The 15,342-nt window shown below is 40.4% G+C and overlaps 1 protein-coding gene across 2 annotated transcripts; it reads left to right on the top strand.

Moving 5' to 3' along the window:
• The first annotated feature begins 1,586 nt into the window (after nt 1-1,586).
• Nucleotides 1,587-14,251, top strand: haspin (histone H3 associated protein kinase). 2 transcript variants are annotated; one of them, XM_071505042.1, is made up of 16 exons: nt 1,587-2,059; nt 3,032-3,199; nt 3,402-3,554; nt 4,660-4,803; nt 5,467-7,453; nt 7,919-8,054; nt 8,220-8,374; nt 8,864-9,052; nt 9,537-9,622; nt 9,807-9,869; nt 9,962-10,053; nt 10,283-10,362; nt 10,848-10,936; nt 12,785-12,927; nt 13,051-13,153; nt 13,791-14,251. In XM_071505042.1, exons 1-16 carry the CDS (start codon nt 1,899-1,901, stop codon nt 13,990-13,992), a joined length of 3,951 nt encoding a protein of 1,316 aa, XP_071361143.1. In that variant the 5' UTR covers nt 1,587-1,898; the 3' UTR covers nt 13,993-14,251. The 2 variants fall into 2 exon arrangements, with proteins under 2 accessions (XP_071361143.1, XP_071361144.1); XM_071505043.1 differs by having other exon boundaries at nt 1,763-2,059; nt 4,663-4,803; nt 13,791-14,131.
• Nucleotides 14,252-15,342: the final 1,091 nt, after the last annotated feature.

Raw genomic sequence — 15,342 nt, 5'->3', positions numbered from 1 at the left:
CTTTCAAGTCTGTGCAAAAGGATTTTTATTGCATTAAAAAAAAATCAATGAGGAGTAATTGGTTCCTGGAAGGTAGGAAAGTGATTAAACAAATTGTAAGCCAAGCCTTTACTTTGAAAAATAATTGGCATCTTTGTATACATGATTTGTAGTTAATGGTCTAAAAGTGCAAAACCACAAGGTAGTTACTGTTTAAATTTGTTCCATTTGGACTGGAGACAAAGAGAGCCATCTGGGTTTATACAAGGCAATGCATTGAACAGTAACCATGAGATTTAAAGACACATCCAAGATTGCCTTTTTTGCCTGAACTTTGAGAAAAATCCTTATTACTATGGCTTCGATTTTTAATCTTGTGCCATCAGCAGGTGAAAATTTCAACCTCTCAGTTTATATATATATATATAGATAGATAGATAGATAGATAGATAGATAGATAGATAGAGAGAGAGAGAGAGAGAGGGAGAGAGAGAGAGAGAATTTTTTCAATATTTCTATATTATTTAAAATCTAAAATAAATATGGCAATAACTTTCAACTTACACAATACTGATGTAAATATCACAAATATGTGTGTGTGATGTACAGCATGTTTGTACACTTACAGTATAAGGGAGTATAGTCTAATGGAATAATGACACCTGGTGGCTACACTGATTTACTGCATTGTTTGTTATCTGGTCTCTCAACTGTTGAGAGGATGGCATTCTTAATATGCCCCATGAATGGATCCCACTTTGAATCTATTTTAGTCCTTATTGTCGTGCAATAACCAGGTCAAAATTGGTAGGCCACATGTTCTTAGGCTACTTTCAGGTGTGTCTTAAGTGTCTGTATAAACACTGAAACAGGTTTTGCTTGTGGGTCGTTTCAAATTAGCCTTTCAAAGGTTACTTCTTAATGCACTTTCAATGGAAGTGACAGGGGACAAAATCCATTGCCCTGGTTTTGTGAAGAAACGTGTTCAGATGTTTACTTAACCTGATACAAGGCTTCAACAGTTTTAGTTAATCAAACCAGGTGGGCATCTTCCAACGTTAAAGTATTTCCAGTCCAGACTTCATTTGACAGCAGTGTTTTTTTTGCTGAGCTGCTCTGGAGGGATGGTAGCAGAAACAGGGAATTTTGGACCAAAAGGCTGTAACTCTTAGAGCAATCCACTTTATTTTTCCATTTCAGGCTGATGAAGCCTCTTACTAACATCAGATAAATTCTGAAATCAAATTTTCCATAAAACATATAAATATGTAGACAACAGGAAAGACAGCTCAAGATTGGTCAGGGGACATAAAATTGTGGCTACAAATTGTGAACACAGCACAATTTTCATGATTGTAAAGCCTGCTGGTGGCAATCTAGATATACTGTAGTTACGTGCCATTAAAAACCGTAGGCCACTAAATCTTATATATAATAATAAATACATTGTGTGCTACATAATTCTATCATGATTCCAAGTATTTCTGCAGCCATTTGGCCCACAAAGTTTTAATTTAAATGCAAGAATACGTACGTGATGTAATTACTCCAATCCGCCAGGTGGCGCTGTGATGTCACGATCACCGGGTGTTGACCAATCATCAGTGAGTCCGGCAGTTTGAACAAGAAGCGGGTCCGATGGATTCATAATGGAAAATCATGAAGGAGTTTCGAAAGATAATATGTAACGCTATCAATAATGGAGACGGATAACATAGCTGTTTACTTAGATGGAGCTGGAATGAGCTTAGTCGGTCATTGTTAATAAGTTGTAAAGGCGCTGATATAGTTTTGCCAGCGCAGTTAACGGTTGTTAGCATAGCTAAATAGTCTCCTCTGTATTAGCGACGCTAAATGTTTTCGAACACGTTGGACATAAATAAGACACATTTAGCGCAGTTGTAGCTGTTATTGCAAACATGAAGCCAGCAAAGCCGTTAATTTTGAAGACATACGGGAAGCGGAGGCGACAGCTGTCCACCTGGATTTCACCTGATGACCGCAAGCGGGCCTTCGACAGCACCCTCTCAACAGACGGTGACGTCTCCGTCTTTGAACCCGCAAAACCTGCGAGGATAAGGTATGTTCAAGTCGACAGGTAGTGAGAGTCCTCCCACCCCGACCGCCATTCTTCCTATTAATGTGTTGTCTCGATATCAGTGTCCCTAATCTTATATGTCACAAGGTTTTACAGTTACGTTTTAGGGGAACACTACGGGGTAATTTATGACAAATGTTATTATATAGTTGGAATAAAATTTACAATCGAGTGTCTTTTTACAGAGGTAGGGGGATTACCAGCCGAACTACATCCAGTACATTAAAGGGAACAGACAATTGCATTAAAAAGAACACGTCCAAACAGGGATGTTGAACTGTCTACAACAACACATTAGTCAGGTTTTTTATCAAAGATGACACTATCGCATTACAATGTTTCTATTTTTTTTTTTTTTTTTTGTTCCACACCATTTGCATCACCACCACAAGCCACAGCCTCCAACCTATTCATAACGTTGAGGCAACACTAAAACGATTTCAGCAACAACTAAGCATTATAACCTTAAGGAAGGAAAGATTCACTAGCTAGGTGTAACCTATAATTTGCCGACTGAATGTATATCGGCTAACATAGCACTTATGGCAGTCACTAAGCCACAGGGAAATGCCAACCATATATTTTGGGAAATTTTGTAGCTATGGCAAAGCTTGCCCATCACAGAGCGCTGACAAGTTTCTCCACTGTAAAATGTCCCACTCACTCCACATATTGGTCACAGTCACATATATTAGAAGTGAAGATATCACTTTTTAGAAGTGACGATATCATTTTTTTTCCTACTGTCAAAACCAATATATCTGTTTCGAAAATCCACTATTGGACGGCTTCCACTTCAAGTACTCACAAAAACAATGCTACCCTATGTATGTAGTATATTTCATATTGCATAACAAAACCATTTGCCTACTAAAACACCCAAGACCCACTTGCTCTCGTGTTCAGTAGCATGTCTTTACTGTTCCTTGTCTTCATTCGTTTTTCCTGCCATAGGGCGAGGAGAACCAGTGTTGGTAATCGTAGAGCAGCACGTCCTGCCAAGAAAAAGGCCATGCTGTGTCTGACAGAGAAGAGCTGTGATGAGGAGAGTAACAGCAATGAAGAGAACATCATCTCCTCTCACCTCTGTCCTCAACCTGCTAAGCAGAGCAAGACAACAAGGTCTGTCAACAAACATACAGCTGGCAAATTTGAACTTTGACATTACCTCATTAATGTGCATTTTGTGATAAATAAACTGTTAATAATTAACCAATTAATTGGTCATAAACACAACAGACAATTGTTGAAGTACCTCTAATTTGCCAATGCTCAGCATTTTAACCTGCTCATCTGTTGGTTTTAATCTTTTCTTTATTATTAGAGGGAGGAAAACTGGGGTTATCAGTGGTAGAGCAGTCCGTCCTGTCAAGAGAAAAGCTGTGTTATGTCTGACAGAGAACAGCAGTGATGAGGAGAACATCAGCAGACCCTCTCCTCCATGCCCTCAGCCTGCTCAGCAGAACAAGACGACCAGGTCTGTGCACAGCCAAGCATGAGCAGAACGCAATATGCAAGCACAAAGAGTTTTGTGACTCTGTTTTGCTTTTCTGTGTTATCAGAACAGTGTCTGTAAACAGTCATTTGGCATTTGACTTATGCATTTGAGCAGATCTTTTCACTGGCTCCTTCAATACCCACCTTTCATTGTGAATGCTGCAATTTCAAATCTCAAATCGAGGCCTGTGTTGTCGATTTTGAGTCTTCAATAGATATTATCAAACATCCACTGTAGGGATTAAATCAAAGACACAGGAGGACAGGAAACTTAACACAAGTTTTATTCTTCAGATAATTGAGTACAAATCTGGCTTGCAAAGGATCTGCAGGATCCCAAATCTCTTCTCTGACATGTTCTTATAACCCCCTCACTCCATGCTCCTCGTAGGGGAGGGAAATTAGACAGGACTGATTTGTCTAATTGTAAAATATTGCTGAGTCACAGTTACACAGGATTCTCTGACTTAACTCCAAAATATTGTTGAGTCACCACTATAGCAGTAGCCGGGACTCTTTTCCAGCACTGTGTGCACACTTATGTGTAGATGTACCATTTCTTTCTAAATAACATAAGTAATATGCTTTATTAAATACACATCAGGCATGAACATCATTAATTGCATGAACATCACAGTTTCCTTCAACAGTTGCTATTTTAAATTAATATCAGATGTAGAAAATAATGACAAATACCATCAGCATTTCCCAGAGCCCAAAATCATGTCTTCAAATCAAGTTTATTTTGTCTCACCAGCAATTCTCAAACCCAGACAACTTTATGATATGATTATTATTCATTTAGACAACCAAATTTAGCAAAACAGCAATATAATGTGTTTCTACTATATCATCATGAAATTCCACTGAAAACTGATGAATAATGATGTTGAATTATTGCCCCGACCTCAGACATATATCTTCAGTTGTTGTGGATTGTGTGCTTTCTGTGGCCAGATTTTCAGAAATTGACTGATTGGCTTTTGAACTTACAGCTACGTGCTTATGTGGGATCATTCACTTGTGGGAGTAATTTTAGTGTTTGTTAATGTGTTTCTGAAATATTTTTTGTCTCTGCATCCCAGCAGGAAAAGCCACCTGACGTCTGTCGCAGGAGCTTTGATGAGACAGAAAGGTCAGCGGGTTCTAATGACCAGCGAGAGCGAGGAAGACTCTACATCTGCTCCAAAATGTCACAAAAATTCAGTTCAAATGAAGAGAGACTCTAAGTAAGTACTCACTCTGTCAAGCTCTCAGTGCTCCTATTAAATAGCTGAAGAGTCTCTGCTAAGGCTTAATCGAAATGTCCGGACCTCACCGCACTTACAGACTTAAAGGGCAAGTTCCCAGGAAGTCCATGAGTGCTCAGGCTTGTCCACAAGGGCCCTCTAGTTGAATTTCTGCTGACTTCCAGAGAGTCCGTCTGGGTTGCAGGCTTTACCGGACTTCACTTGGGAAAGTACTCACATTCCGCTGCAATATTGATTTGATGTTGTTCAAAACTATAATAATAACAACAACAACAAGATGATGATGATTTAGGGCTTCATAATAAACATACAGAATATAAATGGGCTGAATAATTTGAAAATGCAAAGTTGAATTTTTTTTTTTTTTCTACCTAGGGTGTGAGGATCCTCATTTGTGTGAGGATCCTGTGTTTGGCAGCTCTGTCTATTAGACATTCTGTTATGGTGACAGTGTAATGGAGCAGACCTGCAAATATTGTCAGAAAAATACCTAGAAATGAGTTACAGAGTAAGAAATTTCAGTTTATCTCCACTCAATTAGAAGAAGTGAAGTCTGCAAGAGGATGGACATTTGGATTCAGCCAGAATGGTCATTTCTGTACTCATAAGCTCTCTTCCTCATCTGCTTTTTTTTCCCATCAGTGTTCATCCTCCTTCTGTGGGCCGATTTGTAACCCGTCGCAGACGTGGGGCTGCCGCCAAAACCAAACTCCCTAAAGCAATAGCCAGTATACTCAACTCTTCAGATGACTTCACTTCTGGAGGCTTGTGTTCCAGTGGTGTTCTTCGGCCTTCCACAAGGAGGAGGGTCCCTCCAGTGTTTTTGATGTCAAGTGTGGAGAACTCATTGAATGCTCCAGGGACTTCCAGCTTTGCAGCCAACCCCCTTCGAGAGATATCCCTCAATGAGTCGGCAGATCACAGCCTCGGACCCTTCCCCAGGAAACCCATCTTTTGCTCTACGCCCTCAGCGGGCTCCCTTAGCAGACGTCCACACCTTAAACTCTTTCCCATCAACGATAAGTCCTCCACATCTCCGTCCATGTCAGTGAGCTGTATAGGCCCCACTGGGCGCCACTCTGTTGAGAAGCTGCAGTCAAGCCTTGGTGAACAAGAACCAGATCTGCATCACCATGAAGAACCCTCTGGTGATTTATTTAAGAAGCCCGAAAGCACTAACAAGAGAAGTCGTTACAGCGAGGAAGCAAAAAGCCACAGTCAGGACTTAAGGACAAAGAATAGTGAGAAATTACCAAGTCTAAATCTGCTCTCCACAGACAGTGAAAGCAGCAGTGATTTTGTGTCAGCAGCAGGAGGGTTAGAGTGGCTGATAGAGGCTCTGAAGGAGAAATGTTTGACCGAGCTCTGCACAGTGCAGCTAGAGAGATTAGACATCCTCACTATGACTCAGCTTTGCAGTCAAACAACCTACTCATCCTGTTTGGGACCGTCAAGCTCAGTTCACAGCCAGCAAATGAATAAATATCCACTGTCGGTGCACAGCAGTCAAACTGCTGACCTTTTGCAGTCTCCAGAAGCATCATTTAATCTTCACTTATCTGTAACAAACAACACAATCGGAGATTATTTACAATCAGTAAATAGTTTTGAGTCCCCTAAACAGGCAGCTTCAGTGACCGACAGTTCACCATCAGTTGACAGTAAGCAGTCAGCTGAATACTCTTCAGCATCAGTACTTTATGATGAATCTACCCACCACACAGAGAGCAGTGTTGAGTTTATCATGGGCACACAATTACCGGCCAAGAGCCCTGTACAAACACTGTTTACTAAAGAGGAGGCTGTAGCAGTAAAGGACAAATGTCTTGCTAAGAAATGCACCATTCAGCTTAAAAAACTGGCCGTGTCACAACCGACTGTTAAGCAGCACAAAGGGTTCACAAAGAGGAAAACTGTACGTATGACTTGTAATGATAGGTCTGTAAATCCAGATTCAGACAAGTCTGAAAATGACCACACACGTAACATCAACAAACCAGAAGAGATCACATGTTCAGGAGAAACCACTGAGGGAATGGTGCTGTCTGTTAGACAGTCAGTAAACAGCAGCAGTCCAGTAGCCCAGACACAGTCCAGTGATCCAGAAACAGAAGAAAAGATAGCGGTGCTCACAATGATGCTGGAGGAGGAATGTCTATCTAACAAATTCACTGTTGAGATGAAGAGACTAACTTCATCACAGTTGAAAGAAATTCTGCAGCTCAAAGACAAAAATCTTGAATCTTCTACAGTTGTGTCAGACTCAGCCAGTGATAAACAGTTAAAGAATGACCACCTGTGTGATGAAGACATTCCTGTGAAAGTCAATATAAAAAAGAGGAGCTCTAGTTCTGAAGACAAGGCCGCCTCAGACAAAGAAGAAGTTGTCAAGAGCTCTTGTGACATTCTGCCCAAAAGAAAAAAGATGTCTCTGGCTCCTAAAGAAAAGAAGAGGAGGAGCACATCTGCAGACAGACCTGGGACGACCAGGAAGGCATGTGTGAGCGGTCTGAGTGTGAGTCGCTGGAAAAACAAAGGCAGCACGAGCACACGTGTGTGTGCAGGTGGTGCCAAGGCTGTGGACTGCAGCATCAATGAGCTGATCTCCACACATCACAAACGGCCAAGGGTGAGGGCAACATGCACACAAACACAACACAATACCGCAGGAACTTTTACCATCTATTGAAATAACATGTAAATTAATTGACAGTTTTGTTAGTTGTTTGAGATATCCACGCCTTAGATTCATCCGTGTGGATGGTACTCAAAAGCTACTCAAAAGGAACACATTCTTCCTGATGCAGTGTCCTGGTTACTCCTCAAACCACAGAGAGATTTTGTTAATTAAAGCAATTTTACCCTTCACCTTTGCTATTTATTTATTTTTTTTATCCTTAAAAAAGTATATAATTATATTGTGACCGAAAACTGCTTACAATTAAGTCTACAATTATAATCCTCACTGTCTATCATTGCTCTCACTATAATCCCACCCAATTGTAATTAAGGGTTAATTATTAGGATGGATTTAAGATGGCCAAAGGTGGAGCTGTGGCAGCACTGACAATCTATTATATCCTCCTGTTTGTAGGAGCTCGGAACAACCATGAATTTCTCCACCCCAGTGAGAGTGAGTCCGCTCAACCTCTCGTCTCTGTTGGCTGACTTCACACCAAACACGCACACCTGGAGTCGACTGAAGGCCGCCCTCTCTGTTCATCGCAAAGGCATGTGATACACGCACTCCCCACTAAGTTGTAATTGTCCCTCAGTTGTTCACGACTGTTAACATTTAGTAATTTAATTTTAAAGCTGCTACTTCAATAACTGTGTTCTTGACTTCCATCCTCCCTTTCATTGTTTAATTGTTTTCTGTCCTTCCTTCTCATTAGTGCTGCTCACTCCGAGGGGTTTACATCTGTCAGGCTCTCCTGGAAGGACAGCTCTAGCAGACATCAGCCAGGATCTCTTTGCCACACCCTTGCGAACGCCGCTTTCGAAACGCCTCCAGTCACAGCTGTACCATAATTCTCTGGTACAACACACGGTACGCATCTGTAGCTATTAAGGAATCATAAGAGATACATGTACTCTCAGTTGCCACTTTATTAACTACACTTAGCTGAAACTAAATAATTCAAACACGAGGCATTACACACCAACTAGTGACAAATTGTCAAGCAACCACATGATTTTATTTATAATTACTGGAATTTTCAGTCACTGGTGCTACTCTCACATTGTTGCCTAATCACACCTGATGACGGTCATGATCTGGCCTAACACCTTCTGTGAACTGGTTGTGCACAGAGAACAGTTACACCAGTAAATCGCCAGCTGAAGAACAAGTCATTTTAGACAGCTGCACTGGTTAAAATGGAAGCACCTCTGTCCCATTACACAGACTGCTGAAAAATGTCCAATATTTAACAAAGGCTTAACACAGACAACATCATTTAGATTTCCACCACTTTCTTTCACATCCTGACTGTGGATGTGTTATTACATATCCCCTGCCTCCTGTCTTTTGTTACAGGTTGTTAGTGAGGATATAGATCTGTCGGACGCAGAGAAAGTGTATGCTGAGTGTGGCCAGCAGCGCCCTCTGCCCTGGGAGGAGTGCATTCTCCCTCACCGTATGAAACGGTGTGTTAAGATTGGGGAGGGGACCTTTGGTGAGGTCTTCTCCACCACCAACGCCTCAGGAGACACTGTTGCTCTCAAGGTATGTGTGTTTGTGTATTTATGGTACATGATATAACCCACATTGCATCACAAGTGTATGGTTGTTATACTTTTTTGATCATATTCTATGGCCTTCTGCAGTGAATGAAACTTGCTCAGATGTCATCACATGACCTTAGTATGAACATCGTGTGATGATGCCTGACCAAGCTTAATTTGCTGAAGATGGCTGTGGGATAAAGTCAACAGCCCTGGGTGGGGGAAACTAGTGGGTGTACCTTGAGTTTGACTGTGTTCTCCTACGTCAAGAGCGAATCTCCACACTCAGCAATGTTACGATAAATTAATAATAGTACCATAGCAAAATAATCCTATATGGAGTTGCTGAGTCCTGTTAAATGCCAAGAACCACGCAGTTGTTCAATAATTATAATTTAAAAAGTCATAAATGTTTAATGCAAATATGTGTGCATGTGTGTTTATTCTGATATTCTGCAGTGAAACAGTGGCTCTTGTCTTGACAGATAATTCCAGTAGAGGGCAGTGAGAAGGTGAACGGAGAGGACCAGAAGACCTTTGGAGAGATCCTCCATGAGATTATTATCTCAAAGTACGTGGTACAAACTAACACTGCACGTCAGTCTGCTCCACCTGCCAGGATAGCCACAAGTATATGTGCATGAAGGAAGTTGTGACACCAGAGGTGTAATCCTATTCATAAGGTCTTAATGTTTTCATTTAGTGATGCCTGGAATTTGCTAACTAAACAGCACTGTGTGTGTTTTTTCTGCCAGGGAGCTGAGCAGCCTGAAAGAAAAGCAACAAAACCAGACTTACAGCTTTATTGGACTCAATGAGTAAGCACTCCTTCTGGTTCTCTGTCTTTTTGTCTGTTAGCGTCTCAGCAGTTTTGAGTGTTAATGCGACTTGATGTGTTGTTCCCTCACAGTCTCCACTGCGTTCGAGGCTGTTACCCTCCAGATTTCCTGAATGCTTGGGACACGTTTGACCAACAGAAAGGCTCTGAGAATGATAGACCAGGTCAGTAAGACAAAGCCATATTAACATTTGATTCACATTCATTCATTTACACGTCTTTGAAGTTGCAGTGACTCATGAAACTCAAAGAGGCATTTCTTTTTTTAAGATTGTCTTTTACAAGATGGCTTGAGATTATTAATAAATATATAATTTAATTTAATTTCAAACATGATCAAAGGAGGAGGTTGTTTATCTACTATACTGGATCTCTCTGTATCCTTCTGCACAGATTTCTTTGAAAAGGATCAGTTATTCATAATCCTGGAGTTTGAGTTTGGAGGCATCGATCTAGAGAACAGCAACGGAACAGTAGGCACACCACATCACGACGACGGCTGCTTAATACCTCCCCTGTGTGCTATACAGTGCTTTGTTCGGTTGTTAAACCTTCGTTAGGCATTTCGGTCACTGCTCAAAACAGCCACAATTTCAAGTGCTGTCTTCAAACAGAAGCATTACACTCTAAACTTCACTGTCATTACACTAGCCTTATCTCCTAACACTTGCACGCTAGCTGTAAGGATGTGCTCAAACATTAATGAAGAGACTGCAGGCATAAAAGTCATAGTGTGTTGAACTGATTCATTACAACTTAATGTCAGGTAGACCTTAAACATGAATGCTGGAGGAAGCATACATGTTTTAGCATACACACTAAGCTTAGCTTTTGCAAATGCTGTGTATTAACTGGAAAACAACACTGACACATGTATTTTCTAAACCTATGAAATGTTTTATTGCCATATGGAAGTACAAATGCAGTTTGTAATTCAAGTCTCTCTTGTGTCGTCAAGTTGGCATCTTTAGGGGTGGCAAAGAGCATCCTTCATCAGGTTACTGCTGCCTTGGCTGTTGCTGAGCAGGAACTACACTTTGAACACAGGTAGAGTACTCACACACACACACCAAAACTCCAGCCACTGTGATAGTATCCATGCATCAGGGCTTGTACACACCAAGAAAAAGTCGAAAGTTATATTTACATTCAGTGTGACTCACCAGGATGCATTGTGTGAATCCCTGAGCTCTACCTAATGTGTCCACTGCATTTCCTTCCTCATAAAAGAACTGAATTTGAAAGTGTCTGTGTCATTTCCATGCTTAGCAGCTTGCCATCTTCTTCCCTGCCTCTACTGCAACATTGCAGCACATCTTGGTGTTTCACCACCACCTGTCGATCAGTGGGATAGTGCGACATCGTTGGTAGGACTGTGTATTGTCATCTGAATTGAACAGTCATCTCAATTGACCTATTACTAAAAATCCAGCTCCATAGTGCAAGTACACGCTTTCAGTGAGCAATGAACTTTTAATAAGGATATTGAGATAGTGGAATTGGAATGTGAAAAATAAATTGAAAAATCCTAAAAAAAATAATTACAATAATCTTTTTTAAAAACTTGACAAATCACCTGTTTTGCGTTACCAACGTTTCTCATGCACAGGCTCTACTTTGGTGGCCCGCCCAGGTAGATAAAATGGCTCAGTTTCAATCTAACACCCTATTTCACTCATGTCAAACGCACCCATTTTGGCCACACACCTGTCTGAGTTGCTTGCGCTGCAGTAACTGGGTGGGGACTAGAGTCTTCTCTGTGCACAGCCACCTGTGAGGTGTTCAGGAAGCATCGGTGCATTGTACCCTTTAGCGGTCGTCTTCATGGCAGGAGTTTAGGGGACATCTGTTAATTGTCATTACAGAAAATTAACTGGGTTTCACTCTCCCTCTCCAAACTGCTTGAGTCTGCATGCACACTGGTCACACGCTGCACCAACCACCACCACTGGGTTTCACTCTCCCTCTCCAAACTGCTTGAGTCTGCATGCACACTGGTCACACGCTGCACCAACCACCACCACTAGTAAATTCCTCAACCTGTGGGAAACAATGACTCTCAATGACTCTCTAAACCCAACGTGTTCCCACACCGGAGCTGTGGTGTGTGGCTTTGAAATCGGGTCCAAGTCAATTTGGACTTTCTGGCTGGAATTATGCAGTCAATGGGGAAAACTCCTATTAACCTCAAGTAACACATTATCTTCACCTGGCTCACTTTGGCTGTTGCTCTGTGTGCGTGTGTGAGAAACTCAGCATATCTCTTTCATTTTTATGCTTTTTCTTTCTGTTTGGCCTCCAAGGCTTATAATGGCAGTGGAAACGCTGGTGTTTATTCTGGCATTATGTTGGATATGGTGTTTGTGACATTCTTACTTAAACAAACACACGTGAACATAATGGGCAATATCAAGGTCATTTCCATATATTACGATAAGTCCATATGTAATTATTGTGTTAGGCCTAGAATCAGATAAGATCCACTTTAGAGAAGCTGGAGCCAGTGAATTTCGGCATTTTTCCTTAAAAGGAATAACTTGAATGATTCATCAAAACTATTGCAGATTAGAGATTGCTAGAGACCCACCATGTCAGGAATTCATTGGGGTTTTTTTTTTGTTTTTATTTTTTTATGTGTGTGAATTCCTTCAGCTGATCTGGATCAAAGCATAGATGAATAAACTATGGCATGAGTGCATAACCACAACTTTGTTTAAATTTGATCAGCTTAAACTCCAGCTGCCACAGCATGTGTGAAATGTGGCATTGAGTATCTAAGCCAACTCAGTGACGCATGTAGTGTGTGTTTGTGTGAGTGTGTGTGGTGTCAGTGTAATGGATAATTTGATGGTGTCTTGTAACTGGACCTTTATCCCCCTGTGCTGTTTACTGCAGGGACCTTCACTGGGGCAATGTGCTGGTCAAAACAACCAAGCAGAAGACAGGGAGCTTCCTCCTGAATGGAACGGACCACTCTCTGGAAACCAAAGGGGTGCTGGTCCGCATCATTGACTACTCTCTCTCCAGACTAGAGATAGGTCAGATGTTTTCCCCCTCCCTCATTTCTACTCACTGTCATACTTTGAATAACTTGTTTAATGCACAAAATATATGGCGCTGTTAAAATAATGAATACTCAACACTTTTTTTGTTGCCTCCAGATGATCTGACAGTGTCCTGTGACATCTCGAAGGACGAGGAGCTTTTCATGGGCCAGGGAGATTACCAGTTTGATATCTACAGACTGATGAGACAGGAGAATGGGTCAGTGTATTTATGTGCCAGTGACTAATTCAGAAACACTCACTGTGACATTTAACGGGAGTATCTCTGTACTGTAAAGGTGTCACATTAAGCAGATTAATCATACGCATATAAAAAGAACTTTATCCTATTAAACACATAACGAAAGGGATAACAGGGCCAGTAGACTTCTTATTGATTTGACTTTGGCTTGATAAATCAATATGAAGCCTCGACAGTACAGTACACCTTTTGATAGGATGGATTTTTTTGTTTGGTATGATGGAATGTGTTTTCATCCAGAAAATGCAACTTCTTGGTGAGAGTCGGAGAAGAGGAACAACACCATTTTCATATCTGTCTGTTTAAATATGAAGTTACTGGAAACAAGGAAACAGCTAGCCACTGTTTAAACCAGTGTGTAAAAACATAAGTTGATATTCTGTGTCAATAATAACTATTCTTTAGAGATGTTTGTAGATGAATTTATGCCTTTTTTTTTTTTTATCCCTCTGTCCAGTCTTCATGTTCAGCTAAGCTGTCACACGTCTTCTTGTGGCTAATCTGTTTTTATTTACAATTTATTTTTATTTATCTGTTTTTATTTACAGCATTAATTTAACATCTCAGATTCACGATCCTTTTGTTTTTCTGTCAGAAACAACTGGAGTGACTTCCACCCCCATACCAACGTGCTGTGGCTCCACTACCTGTGCTCCAAGCTGCTTTCCATGAAGTACCGGGGCTCAGGAGGGAGGGGTGCCAAGGACACACGAGAGGAGCTCACTCGTTTCTATGACAACATCCTCCAGTATAGCTCTGCCACTGAGGCACTACAAAACTGCCCCATGTTTCAGTAGTATGTGAACATTAAACATATGAAGTGTAAGGAAGCTTAACTACCGACTGTTTATTTGTATGAAGGAGGTACAATATACGTAGGTCATCTTAAGTCGGCTTCCTTTAGTCAGCAGTTGGTCGGTCACCCATCATGACCTCTGATATGTAAAGACGGTTATTGATTCCCTTGTAACACAATGACGGAGATGGAGGTCACCTAATGTACAGTATGTGCAGAACTGTCATTTGACAAAGTTTATTAAAAGGACCATGTGGAAATTATGTATTCATGTGTTATTAATGGAGCTTATTTATAGCTGTTCTTGTATAGACTGCATTTTTTTTTAAACTCATCTATTAATTTTTATGCATCTTAAATATTAATGCAGAAAAAATTATTCTTAATAAATTTTTATCTGATTTTTAACACCATCTTAAAGTGGTATTGTGCTCACAATTTTTGCAATCTGTATTAGTGCTTAAAATGACTAATCCATTTTAAATTAATCACCGCCTCATCCTCATCTATTAAGTAAACTTGCCAAATATTCTCTGGTTCTAGCTTCTCAGATGGCAGGATTTGCAGTTTGGCTCTGTTTTATACTGAATCTTGTAAACTGGAGCTCTTTATGGTCTCTAGTGTTGGTTGAACAAGGTATTTGTGGTCGTCACCTTGGGCTCTGTGAATTGGTAATGGACTAAAATGATCCATTTAAAAAATAAAACAGCTGACAGATTACATACTAATGAAAATAATCATCAGTTGCAGCCCTAATCAAGATGACAGACACAATATGTAAGGGAGGTTGATTGGGAAAACGGGGAAGGCCAAGTATGGACTCAAGAAATTCAGATCTGTAGAATGACATTTTAAGAAATTGTGTTAAAATATCACATAACTGTAGCCTAGTATACAATCGCAATCATTTCTTGACAGTTTCCAGTCAAACCCGGTATGGTTGCTTTGGTTTGTTTTTTTTTCTTCAAAATATGGACAATTACAAAAATAATAATATGAATTACTCCAAATAAGGGTTCTAAATGTGCTGGTATTTTGCAATAAAACCTAAAACAAGAAACATTTCCACTTCCCCTGCTTGAGCTCAATTAATCTTCCCTTAAATTAGCAATACAATGTAAATCTGTCAACTCTGAAGTTCTGTACTGTTTCCACTGTGGTGCATTCGGCCAAAGGACAATGCTGCAAATCACTGCTTTATGAAATAAAGCAATATAATGGCAAATGTATAAGCAGATACTATCTTATGGTATAGGTGTATACTGTATTTTGGCTGATTAGAAAGATATTGGTCAATGTATCATTATTGGAATTATTGTAATATCTAATATCTATTTATATATGCATCAAT

Source organism: Trachinotus anak, unplaced genomic scaffold, assembly GCF_046630095.1.
Source record: "Trachinotus anak isolate AG129_WGS33_773 ecotype Australia unplaced genomic scaffold, CSIRO_AGI_Tana_v1 ptg000019l, whole genome shotgun sequence".
Lineage (NCBI taxonomy): Eukaryota > Metazoa > Chordata > Actinopteri > Carangiformes > Carangidae > Trachinotus > Trachinotus anak.
Note: the sequence above shows the minus strand (reverse complement) of the source record. Positions and strands in the feature narration are given on the sequence as shown.

Coding starts and splice junctions, on each gene's coding strand:
- haspin (XM_071505042.1), top strand. CDS start 1,899: ATGAAGCCAGCAAAGCCGTTAATTTTGAAGACATACGGGAAGCGGAGG. Junction 8,055..8,219: donor CCTCTCTGTTCATCGCAAAG/GCATGTGATACA, acceptor CCTTCTCATTAG/TGCTGCTCACTCCGAGGGGT. Junction 9,870..9,961: donor AGCTTTATTGGACTCAATGA/GTAAGCACTCCT, acceptor GTTCCCTCACAG/TCTCCACTGCGTTCGAGGCT.